Below are 13,614 nucleotides of genomic sequence, written 5' to 3'. Positions count from 1 at the left end.
AGTCCGATCCTTGGCGAACTTGAACGGGAATCGTCCGGTTAAGTAAGAGCGAAAGTTTGGTACAAGGTATATGGAAGTAGTAATTTGTTCAGGAAACCCTCATGCCACACACGATCAAACGCTTTTGTCAAGAAAGGCCCCCATGTAGTATTGTTTACGCTTAAAGGAAGAGATGAGGATCTGAGGGCCACAACGCGAAGCACCTGCTGGGTTATGGCATGTTAGAATGAAAGCCGTACTGGTAATCCGGGAGAAGGTTGAGAGAGTTTAGTGTAGAGATCAATCTTCCGAGAAGGAAGAGAGGAAGTAGGCTGATTGGAATACCTGCAATAAACAAAATACCTATTTAGATATACAGAATTAACTCAGTTTCCTCCAGAAATCGGCATAGGGGACCTAAAGACTCGCTGCCGTGACAATTCTCACATCGGGCTGTATTCCTACTCGCTCCCTATATGGAGGAAGGGAATGACCCCTTTCAATGGAGTACGACAAATCGAGCAACCTTGCTGGACACATAACTTTGGCACAAAAATGTGTCAACCGCTTATGGCCAATTCTGAGTCTGGTTAGGATGATCAGCGGTTTTGCTTCTCCGGGGGTCACCTATGCGCAAGAGCTCCTCGTACTGTACAGTGCACTGACACCTTTTCTTTGCCATTTTGTTTACTGCTCGTTTAGCGTCAGCGTCAGCCTTCCAGCCCGACATGTACTCGTAACCAGACAACCAAACCGTTGGTCCTAGTTCTAACTCAGCGTTTTCGAACAAAAGCAGGACGAGAATATCTACCAAGAATAATGTCCCTTAGGCCCAAAATTCGATCAGGGAGTCAGTACACGTTAGGATGAATCCTTCTTAGATTGCATGAGTCCAAGGGGGTCCACTGCAGCACATGTTTATTGTGAAATTTTTCCCTGACGTCTGCGGTGTGATTGAATATAAAATTTGGCCATTTTCAGCTGCGTTTCTGCAGTTCGCCATCTTCAGAGTAAAATATTTGTCAACTGTATCTGCTTTGTTGATAAAATCCGACAATAAAGTCTTTCCGTAGCAATTGTAAGCATATCATGAGGGTGAGATTAATCAGACAAAAATTTGTTTTATTCTTGTCCAGCCTAGTGAAAACCCCTTTTTTCCATTGTTAACAATTTTATTTTTACGTCTCTCGCTGTCCATTGTGGAGGATAATGAAAAGGATTATGCTAAACTTCGTACAAGTCCATCGAATAAGGATTTTCCACAAGTTTTATAAATTTTTCCTTTTTTCGTATTTTACGTATTCCTATATTCCTTTACGTATTTTTTTACTGTAAAAAATTTAAATAACAAACTTTTTGGAACTTGATCAATGAAGTTTTACTAGTCAAGTTTCTGAGGGAAATTTTTAATTTCTATTCAAGAGCAGGCCTGTAGTTTTATTGCATTTTTTGTGGCTGTGCCTGAGTGCTGCACTGAGTACCAGGTCTGTCGAGCTTCATAAAAGTCCCTCTGTCGCACTTTAGGAGTCAAGCAAACTGTTCCAGTTTCCCCCTTTCAAAAAAAACCCTTTTTAAGTTTCCACGTATTGAATCCAGAAAATTAAAAGGTTAATGTTAAGCCAGACCTTTTTAAACTTCAGATAATTCAATAATAAACGATATAGGAGTAAAGAATTATCATTTTCTTTGATCTTTTACGATAAAAAAAATCTAGGTAAGTGCGAAAATTGAGATTTTTCGATTACTTAATATGATTTAATTTTTTGTAGTGAATTTTGAAGAAAATTTTTTTTTTCCCGATTGCGGCTCAAATTTTGGAAAGAAATCGCTTTGCTAAAACGCCATAAGTAAACTCCATAACGATAGTGATCCACTAACTGGTTAGGTATGGAAATTTATTGATCGAATACTAGTTCATCCTCTAGGGTCTAAGGGGCGGGGGTATTTTCCACCCCTCTTGACGAGTCTCCCCTATCCGAAGGACTCGTGATCCACCTAAGATACAACATAATTCATCAAACCACGCTTTTGGTAATTGCTTTCGAATTGAATTTGTTTAAACGGAGTGTTTAGCGCTAACGTAGGTGCGGTATCGCCTTAACCTTTAGTTTTTTATATTTTTTCATTACGTCTACCAACGGTCAACAAATCAATAAAAGTCTGTTGGTTGTATGAGTAATTATTTTAGCTTTATTTAGATCGTTTCCGATCAGGCCTGACTATCGTCGCTGGTTCTCACGTTCGACTGAACACTTCTCACTTTAACACGTGTTTCACCTTCAGTGAGGAAGATGGCGTGAAGCCAAAAGGCTTGTGAATGAAAAGTGGGCAGTGTCGATCAGTAGTTTAACACGATTCACAAATCTATTTTGGTCTATAAGCCCGTTCCAGCATTGTCTCCCGAGTGTGTAATTTGTAAGACGTGAAGACGAAACTTGTCTAACCAGATGTACCAAAATGATCGGGAACGACCAAGCATGTTCATTACCCCGCAGACCTGAAGAAGAAGTCTCACGTTTATTTAAACACCATAAGCAATCCGGAAGGTTCTTCAGAAACTTGGCAATGAACTATACGAAGGGTCATGCCGGATGAAGGAGGGCCTTTCCACTTTGTCTGACGAAAAGAGTATGGCCTTGATTCGCCTTGCTGCAATGAGACGTCTTTCAGTCAGAACGGTTAATAGAATAAATCATGGCCGTCAGGGTCGACAGATACTTTGGTCAAGTTAACTGACGCTGGTTTAAAGGGTATGCAACCACTACTAATCACAAACATTGATATAACCAGATCATGCTCGGCTTGATCTAACTTTAATTTCAATAATCTTGTCACCTAAATCAGTGAGGATAGACATATCTAAGAAGCGATCAAGCTGCTAGGTCATCACCCAGTAGAACTCAAGAGGTAATCTCACAATTTATTTAAAACGTCTATTGAAGTTGTTATTCAATCGTTCGTATTCAATCTGTTGCATAAAAGGTTCATATTTGGCAATGAGCATTCGAAGGAGCTAGGTCGTCATACTTTATGGGGTACGGGCCTACTCAGGCTTTTAACCCCTCGGGTCCTGGTCGCCCGCCCTGTGTAATATATAGGTCGTCATACTGGGTGAAGGAGACAATAGACATCTCTGGCTAAACCTTCTCGCCTTGGCATAGTAGATGTTTGTTCCCCAGACAAAACCAATCTTTTTCAGAGTTTGAGATTTAAAACCGTTTGAAACGCTTTCAGCTCTTGGCATGCCAATGCCTCGGTAGTACTCTTAAACGTCTTAATTCGCCTAAGTTTCCTGGTTTAGAGGATGAACAAGCTGATCAAAAAACGTCGTTATCATCGTATCCTTATCTAATTTTCATTTTAAGGCTCCTGTCTCCAGGTCTGGAGAGTGCAGGCTGACATGCATCCTTCACCTCATGCGGAGGTAGTGTCCGTACAACTTTTTCTTGAAAAATCGTCTGAAGTTTGGAATTAGTCCAGGTGAATGATAAAAAATTTCTTGCACGTTTCGAAAACAAAGGCGATTACAAAATAATTTCTCGATAGAAATCCATGTACTGCGTTACAGTGGAAATCATAAATTTTAAACATTTTTTAAAAGTATAAATAGTGGTTTTTCCTAGTCAGCGTTTAATATAATAGCGCTAGAGATCCATATGGTATAGCGATAGCTGATTGATAAGGAGCTCAATGTCATCGCTCTTCACTATATTAAACAATAATTCTTTGCCTTTTGTTGTTTATACTTTAAAATTTATAAAGAAAAAATGTCTGTAGGATAATAATATAAACAATTTAAAGACGTTAGAAGTGATAGGTTTTTAATAAAAGTTGACAAACTTAAACGGATCGAGGCGTGAAAGAAGTTCAGCCGGAAAATGTGGCGAAACAATTTTATAATTTGCATTAAAATAAACATGAGGAAGTACTTCATGACATACTTCATCACATAAAAAAAGGAGAAATCAGTCAGTTGAAGTTCCAGCTGCTTCAAAGTTACTCGCTTCTTCTCTAGATAGTTCAAAGTTAGGTGTTAGTCCTAGTTATACAAGGTATATGTTCTATTATCCCACTTCCTGTATAAGACAGTTGTTCTGTAGATTTTTTGAGTTGACATGGCGGTTTTTTGGAATTGTCTGCGAATAATTTTTGAAGATGGTGACACTTTGGTTAACAAACGCTCCATGTGAAGAAAAACTTTTATTGAAAATAAATTTTATCTGTTTAAGCCTAGGATTTGTGTGACGGAATTTTCCATGTCGTTAAAACAGTTCATAGTATATACATTCCAATTATTATTGTAAAATTTAAAAAAATAAGGACTAATGATGTGATTGTTTAATGAAAGTAGTTAGTATCGCCAAGATTCTTCAGATTTCATAAGTTGAAAAAAAGTCAGGTCAGAAATTTCTAGCTTACAAGGTGTTAGTAGGATCATCAGGGTGTATTTTCATTAGTAACCATGTTTTTTATTGTTTTTTCTTCTTCTTGCCAAATAAAGAACAGCCCGTTTATGTCCAGCATGGATGTGGCTTCTCGAATATGGCCTGAGGAACATATGGACAGAAAGAATTGTCGAAACTTGACATAGCGACAATAAAAATAGAAATTTAGGTATTTATTATAGGTTAAGCATTTCTCTTACATGAGGTTTTGAGATCGAAAAATTCGTCAAAACTTCTTCATAGCACAATAGGAAGTTTGCTTTGTGCAGCGTTACCCAAAAAATTGAAACCATTGGGGGAAACGCTTGTGATTATTCATTAGCTGGCTTCCCTGTTTGCGGAGAAAAACGGACCTTGAAAACTCTTATACGCTCGGATAATTAGGAAATTGGAAAAGTAGCTATAGCCTTATTGTTATTAATACATTGAAAGTATGCGGCCGAAGTTTATATATGGAAAACCATTTTGGTCTTGACAACAATTTTAATATAACTAAGATCCGTTTTATATTACAGAATTTTTTTCTTCATATTTTAAGGTTTTCTGGTAGGAGGTACTTCTTGAATCAAGGTTGCACTTTGAGTTCATACTATCGCATAGCCAAACGTGAGATTAGTTCGATTAGTTAAGGAAATTGAACTGTCCAATTTAAAATTTGTCGGATTCGGTATCTCTTCGAAAAATCCACTCTGACAGTAGTCTAAGTTCATGGAGATCGGATATTTTAATTTTTTTTAAAAATCAGTATGAATTGGCTAGTACAACAATAAACAATACAGTATAAATTGTGTAGCATATCGGTTTTGCTCTTACTTCCCCGAAAAATTTGCCACTTTTTTGGGCGATGAACTCCTCAATGACGTTTTGGCAGGGATCCATTTAATTGAAATACTTCCCGTGAAGAAAGTTTTCCAGAGCTAGGAATAGTTGAATAGTTTTCTAATAAAAATAAATGTTATTTTCTTATCGAATTGCAAGTTATTATTAGTTAAACCTCCATTATTAGTTGCCTGTCAAAGCCATGGATAACCTAAGCTGGAGGTTTCATTTCCGATATAGAATGTGACGGGTTGTAGAACACATTGCACTCTATATATTTAATGATTTGTTACTCATATATTTATGCTGCTTTAGAACTTTATTATTTAGGAATTTTTCTTATAAAAATAAATTGGATTGTCTTTTGTATTATTGCAAGTTATTATTTGTTTAAGCCTCCAACTGGTTGTCCTATTCGGTAAATTCATGGATAACCTAAATTGGAGGTCACAATTCCGATAGAGAATGCTGGTACACTGGTTGTAGATCTCGTTCCACTCAAATCATAAATTTATGTTCCGTTCGAAATTTAACGTTTGGGGATTTTTATTATTAAAATAAATTTATTTGTTTTATTCTATTATTGAGAGTTATTATTTTAGTTCAGATCTACTGCTGATTATCCTATTCTGTAAAGCCATGGATAACCTAAACTGGAGGTTACAATTTCGATATTTAATGTGACGGGTTGTAGCTCTCGTTCCCCTAAAAACTCATATATTTACGTTGTGTAAACTTTAACGTTTACAGATTGTTCTTATAACAATAAATTTAATTGGTTTATTGAAAGTTATATTTAGTTAAACATCCAGTTGGTTATTCTATTCGGTAAACCCTGAGCTGGAGGTTACAGTTACGAGTTAATTTAAACTTTAGACTGCGTCCGCTACCTTGAGTTCCATCTACACTTAAGAGGCCCATAGACGATCAATATTATTGCACAATATTTTGGGTTGTGCAATTTAATTGATCGTGTGTAGACGTTATTGAAAGCTTGTGCAATACATTGCATGATTGACGAAAAGTTGAAAATATATTGTACAATTTGGAAAATATTGCACCGTCTGTTGGCATTATTGCGCAATATCAGTCAGTTTGTGAAGTATCAGCAAGTGCACAAAATATTGCACAAACTGCAATATCGCCTTCAGACTATTCAAGTTCATTGCACAAACAAAATTTTGTACAATATTATTGAACGTTAAGGGGCAACCGTCGAATTATTGTGCAATCTATATTGTACAATAATGTGTGGTGATTAGTGACCGTTAATCGATAATTATTCAGAAATCGTGAGATGCGGTCTGGTGTGATGTAGGTTTCAGAAAAACATTCCAACAACAAAGAAAATGTTTTTCTGAAACCTACATCACACCAGATCGCATCTCACGATTTCTGAATAATTATTGTACAATAATATTGACTGTCTATGGGCCGCTTAAGACTTAACATGGAACCAACACACACAACTCTACGAGCATTATTAAACAACGTTTCGGACTTCTCTCCAGACTACCGTCACGCAAATCTAACGTTTTAACGAAAAATAAAGTGAAAATCTACAAGACAATACTAAAATCAATTTGGACTACAACTGTGGGGAACCGCTATAACCTTCCAGCTTCCAAAAAATACAGTCCTTCCAATCCAGAGTCCTCAGTATCATAGCCAATGCTCCTTACTACGTCTCCAACACTCTTCACAATAACCTCAAAATCCCTCTCGTGTAAAAAATAATCCCCGTAACATTTTCCACTTTCGACAATAAACTCTCTCACCCCAATTGAGTTGCACAATCCTTATCCAATAGAGACACCTTTATAATCCAACCAGATGATTGAAGAGGATATGGCATGGCATCGCGACCTTACTAAACGAAAATGATTGTTAACACCCCTCACGACACATGATCCATGTCAATTGTAAATTCAACTTCATAATTCATTTATGTTTTACTGGTCTAATTGATGAAATTACTTCTTTCAATTAATTATTCTTTTTATGTAAGGTCTTTAATACATTATGTAAATAAGTTTACAGATTGTAATAAATATATTAAATTAAAAAAAATGAACTTGATTGACTGTGATCCGTGCAAAAGAACTGAATAAGAAAGATTGAACCATACATTCTTTCTTATCATATTGGTGGCGGTTTTTGTCGCTTTTTTCACTGTTTTATAAGTTATAACGATTGAAAATCAATTCTTCGATCAAAATTTATCTTTCACTGATAAATGAGTAGAAAATATGCCTCTCTGTTGATTCATTCCTGTTTTTAAAGCACTCCCTTGGGATATCAGCAAATCTTTTATTATTATATCCTGGTTCTTCCGTTGCTTTCTCCTGAGCGTAATCAGTAATGAGAGATAAGACAGATACATACAGAAATGTGCAGAGCTGATTTGTTAATTACCGTCAAGCCTCAAGATTCATCCACACCGGGTGTTGGCAGTCCGCGGTCAGACCTCGGTCTTATCCGTCCTCCCACCAGGGGTTGGGCTCGGATGCTGGCAACATCTAGGTCGATTCTACACCTAACGCATAACGCATGCAATTTGCATACCTTTCACTCAGGGTGGTGGAGTACTCGATATTCTTCTATCGCCCTTTAAACCTACGAGGGTCGAGGGTACTCAATATCCCGCCACTACACATAACGCTAATAAATACAGTCACTCTCAACACATGCTAGAGACACAACCATCATTTCTATATTCAATAATATAAATGAAAATAATTACTAATTTTATAGTGTAAACTAAATGACTGTACTTCTTGTAATGGTTTCCGAGAAGAAAAAAAGAAAAAACAGCCCATAAGTTAGATGTGAAATAAATAACCTAAAGAATAACATTTTTAGAAAAATAAAAAAGTTAAAAAATATATAAAAATAAAACAACTGTTTCCTCCAAGAATCCTCCCCAGTATTAGTGGTGATATAGGAAAATACCACAACTATTATTGTATGTTAATAATATTGTATTTGTTTTGCTATTTCTCATTGCTATCTGCCAAGTTTGTGTTTAAAGTTAATTTTGCGTATCTTTTGTATGTTTCGTATATTCTTCAATTCTTTCAACTAGTTCATATTCTGCAGTCTTTAATTGTATAGCTAATCGGCAGCAGTTTTAACATTTCACTAGTCTGGTGTATAATTTGCCATTGATGATTTTTTTTTGACACTGATTTTCAATAGTTCTTCAATATGGAGTTCTTCTCTCTCATTGAAACTGTTTCGTGAGATAAAATTTATTTGTAAAAAAAATTGAAAGCAATATAAATATTGCTAATAAAACAATAAATTGTTTCGTAGATTTTTAGGTTTTTAAGATAAAAGACGCCCATTTCAGAAGCTTCCCGTTCACAACAATGTGTAAGAGAGGTAAACTAAGGAGTCTCAGGCCGGCCCGTGAAAGAACCACCTTGAAGAATTGGAAATGGGATCGAGCTCAAAGGACAAAAAGTGGAATTAAGTCTTAAGGTCGATTTGAAGAAAGAAACGCGGAAATAAATAGGGCCCAGTGTATTTTCCTCTCGTAAAGATCATTATATAACTTAAATTTTATTTTATTAACGCGGCACTTTGTATTATTTTCTTTGCTCTAACACGTATTAAAAAAAGAACTAAAATTTAAATTAAGGCACCCAGGTAAAGAATAGTCGTTCTGGTGCTGTTTGTAATTGACGAATAACACATCATCGACCTTTAAATTTGGAATAGTTACGACCGTACCACTCAGGGATCAAATTACAGTTTATAAGATCTGTTAATAAAAGAAAATAAATTCACTGATAAATGTTGAAAACATCTAATCATGGTATAACCTATCATAACCCTAATCTTTACCTAACATAACCTAACCTAAACTTCATACTTCAACTCATCTATAACACTGACCCATCTAACCTAACTATTCATAGCTACCTCAATGTAACCTAATATAACTCGTCCATAACACCCACCGATATCTAACTAAGTAACTCTATCTAATCGTAACCTAACCTAATCTAACTCTCCATTACCCTAACAATAACGAACTTAATTATACCTAACGCCTTACCTATGAGCACTCGAAGTAGATGACGCGAATGTGGTCACGCATAATATTTGTGTATCCAGCCCAAAAACATATCATTACTAAAACACAGATACTAGAGTTAAACGACGCCGACAAACCCTGCCTTCGCCTAAAAGATCCTAGACTGAACTCCGACCGAATGGGAAAAGAAGGAAGGGAAATGAAAGCTGTCTAATTTACGTAATTCTGTTTAAATATTATAAATCACTTTAACAAAGTGCGATACCGTCTTAATATTTTATAAGTCCCACAAGGGATTTCTTTATGCTTTATTTTGAAGCACATGTCTCGGTTCACCGGAAATGAGAATCGGACAAATGACACGCGTTTTTATTCAAGCCTCGTAATCTCTCAACAAACTGCTTGTGGAACAGAGAAACTTGAAAGGATCGACATGGAAAACGTTCGGTAAATTTTTTATTTTCCGATTTTCGGCAAAAATGCGCCGTTTTCAGTTTAAAATAAAACCGTTTGTTTTTGAAACGGGCAACAAATTTTCTAACTTTCCAGAAGAAATAATTATCTACCTAAGGTCAACAAATTGATAGATTCTTGTTTACCATGGTATTGACAGAAATACAACCCTGATCCGATAAGTTTCACCCACGACAATAAAGAGAATATTTCACATAATGGATTTATTATCGCGTCTCATAACGTGTTCTTTGGTGATGATGAGTGAAATCTATGATTATGTTATGCAACATAACAAATGATAATAAATGCTATCCCGATGGCAATCAAACGAGTCATGTTTTGTTTTCCTGTTAATATCCATGTGTCAACCAAGTCAAATATGTTGTTTATCAACGACGGTTGGTATGGTTAACAGTCAATATTTGAATTTTTGAAGCGTGTATTGGCTTAAAAAAATTCGTTGATGGCTCACTGTTTGTGTACACCTACCCACCTTTTTTTTCTACGTTTATATGTTTGAAATTTTAATTTCATTGTAGTTTCTTTTATGGGTTGTTTTTTGTTTCCCAGTGTCAGTGTCACACTATAAACCAATCAATCATGAACGGAATCTTTTAATAATGAACATAGTTCTTTCAGCCTGGAAACCCACGAAGTACTGTTTGACATTCTGTTTTCGCCAAAATTTATTCCTCTGAGTTTAGCAAGTAGAAAGGATGAATAAAAATTGGTTCAAGTGACTGTAATAGTGCGGGCGCCTTTACCGAACTGAAGCATAAGCCCGAATGGGTCGGGGTCCGGGGAGTTTTTAACCCCATTTTCAGCCGGCGTGAGAGAGCCGAAAGTCCCCTCTACCGGCTCCCTTTCTTCTTCTTCTTATCCTCCTTTTCCTTCGGCTTCTTCATCTTCCGGTTTCGACGTCCTGCCGAGTACTACTTGTTGTCCTTGAATTGAACGGCGAACGTTTGAATCTTCTCCCGCTACAATTTTTCAACTGGCTTTTCCGCCGTCTTTAATTCTCCTTTCTATCGTGATTTATACCTCCGCACTAATAAGGTTCCAATCGATCACCCGTTCCTACGGTGGTAAATGACGTTCACATATTTTGTTGTGCCTCTATAAACACTCCACCTCCATCCAATAAAGAATGGATCTCATTTTCCACGTGTTATTTATAAAATGGCAAATGTTGGGCCATGTTTTCAGTGATATACGATAACAGCTGGAAAAGGGGCATTCAAAGGCAAGCATACCTCAGTGTCACTGGAGCCATGAGTACAACGCCAACTGCTGCCTTGGAGGTGTGCTGCAGTATCCAGTTACCATCATTCTAGTACTTATAAAGGTCTAGGTTGAGAGTTCTGCCGCTTTTGCACGCAAGGATCCAGGAATACCCACTTTGGTGTTTTGACGATCCGGGGCCAGACTTAACTTCCATCTGCTGAAATTGGCCTCCAGGGTCTGTTGACAGCCAGGTCATTTTTAAGGCACATTCTTAAATATATTTATGCACTGTTTACTCAAGAAAGGGGTTTTAGTACTCAATATTCCTCCATTACCCTTTAATTTAAACATGTAATTTGCATTTATGCATATGGGCATGTTTTTTTTTTATTGAAACTATGCTAAGAATTATTTAAATCTATTTAGTCCAGTTCTACATTAGTCTCAAAACGCGTGTTAAAGCGAACAGCACTTTTCAATGTATTTGAATAGAAAAACACTTTCAATGTATTTGAATAGAAAAACACGGACATTCCAATCAAGATGAGCTTTCAAACAAAAAAAATTATAAAATGTTGGCATTCGCTCAGCATTAGTGTTTCTAATGTCGTAGGAGGCAACGATAAAAACTTGGAGCATTGTTCAATCTAGATGGAAGTTCATCTCTGTGATTCAAACACTATGTTAGTCTCATATCTCTTGATTTATTTGTGTATTAGTTTATTTATTTATTTATTTTAAAGGTACAAATACGGCTTTAAGCCCCCTTTACATGTACATATTTTAGAAATAAATGTAGCTTTATAAACAGAGTAAAATAATATTAACTGCAATAATAATCATAATAAAACAATCAAATATACGAAACAATAATGACAATAATATATTCATTAATATATTAATTATTTATAAACGAATGATGAAACCACCTAGGCCTTACAGTTGTTGGGTTTATTTCTAGTATTTATTATTTTATGACATACACCTTTCCACCAAATAAATTTTTAAAAAATTGTTTAATAGATTTATTTTTTTAAATCAATAATTTTACTTCGTTTTTTTTCACGCCTTTTAATGATGTTTATTATCTGTTTTTAATGCAGCGGAAGTCCAAGTTTGGCAACAGCAAACAGGATGTTAGCGACAGAGAGAGTAATGGTTCTGAGAGCGACTTTGATGAAGATGACGACCCAGATAAAATAGAAGTTCCAGGTAAATAAAACGTCTTATATATTCTTTTATCAATTATGTTACACGTAAACACAATAGAAGTGTATTCACACCATAAAAAAAGTTTCGTTATGACTTTCGTTTATCCTCAACCCTTAACTTATATATATAAACCTTGATTATAACAGTTTATAGGAAATATTTGAGGGAAATTCCTAAAGGGGCGACTTGAAATAATTAATATATTAAATGTATTTTTAATTTAGCTGTACAATCTAATTTACAGATATGATTTATTTTAGGTGGCGGTAAGGATCTCGCCACAGCATTTGCTATAAATGCCCAAGAGGACAGGCCACAAATTAAACTGGAAAATGATGAAATTGATTTTAAAAATAATGCCAAATTAGGTGAGTCTGCTGATTTGAATTTAAAATAATACAAAAAATTATATAGGTATACAATGGAGTCCCTGTTAATCCAAACACAGGATTAACACTTCCTGTCAGAAGGAAGGACTTTTTTTATTTAAATTTAAATGATATGGTTGGTTATTGGGGATCCGCCCAATTCAAACTTCTTAAACCTGTAGTTTATTCTTTTACTGAAAATTGCAAGAAACTATTTCCTACGTCCTGATTTTCAAAACTCCTAGCTAATTTTTCAATGTACAACTTATTCCTTAAATTTTTCATTCAAGTTATTTGGCTAATCTATAAGACTCAGACCCGATCATTTCTTACCAGCGGGACTCTATTGTAGATACAAAAATTTAAACATAAAGAAAATCTAATATATGGTATGCGATAAACAAATATTCACACACTGCAAAGAAATAGGTTTGCAACTATTCCCTAATCTAACCTAATCGTAAATCTAAAGCTTGTCCATAACACTAACTATTCTCTAAACTAACCTAACCTAGCTCATCCACAAAACTAACTATGCTCTAATCTAGCTCATCCATAACACTAACTATACCCTAACCTAACCTAATCTAGCTCGTCCATAACACTAACTATGCCATAAACTAACCTAATCTAGCTCGTCCATAACACTAACTATTCTCTAAACTACCCTAATCTTGCTCACCCATAATACTAACTAAGCCCTAATTTAACCTAATCTAGCTCATCCATAACACTAACTATACCCTAACCCAACCTAATCTAACTCGTCCATAACACTAACTATTCTCTAAACTACCCTAATCTTGCTCACCCATAATACTAACTATGCCCTAATTTAATCTAGCTTTTCCATAATACTAACTATTCTCTAACCTAACCTAATTTTGCTCATCCATAACACTAACTATGTCCTAATCTATCCTAATCTAGTTCGTCCATAACACTAATTTAACAATCCATAAGCTGGCCTTTACCCAACCCATGTGCACTTAAAAAGTAGTGTTTCAGTCCAAAAATATATCCATGTGAACACTAATTGTTAATGGAGGGAATGGTTCTGATTGTAATG

General features: G+C 35.6%; 1 protein-coding gene across 1 annotated transcript in view; it reads left to right on the top strand.

Moving 5' to 3' along the window:
* Positions 1 to 13,614, top strand: part of LOC106666621 (protein strawberry notch-like) — a 36,764-nt gene that overhangs the window by 9,146 nt on the left and 14,004 nt on the right. Inside the window, exons 2-3 of the mRNA XM_014393933.2 lie at positions 12,069 to 12,177; positions 12,438 to 12,545. Coding sequence (XP_014249419.1) covers positions 12,069 to 12,177; positions 12,438 to 12,545 — 217 coding nt within the window. The remainder of the gene's footprint in view (positions 1 to 12,068; positions 12,178 to 12,437; positions 12,546 to 13,614) is intronic.

The sequence above is a fragment of the Cimex lectularius genome, unplaced genomic scaffold (assembly GCF_000648675.2).
Source record: "Cimex lectularius strain Harlan isolate CLEC.00 unplaced genomic scaffold, Clec_2.1 scaffold56, whole genome shotgun sequence".
Classification (NCBI taxonomy): Eukaryota; Metazoa; Arthropoda; class Insecta; order Hemiptera; family Cimicidae; genus Cimex; species Cimex lectularius.
This window is presented reverse-complemented; position numbering and strand designations above follow the sequence as displayed.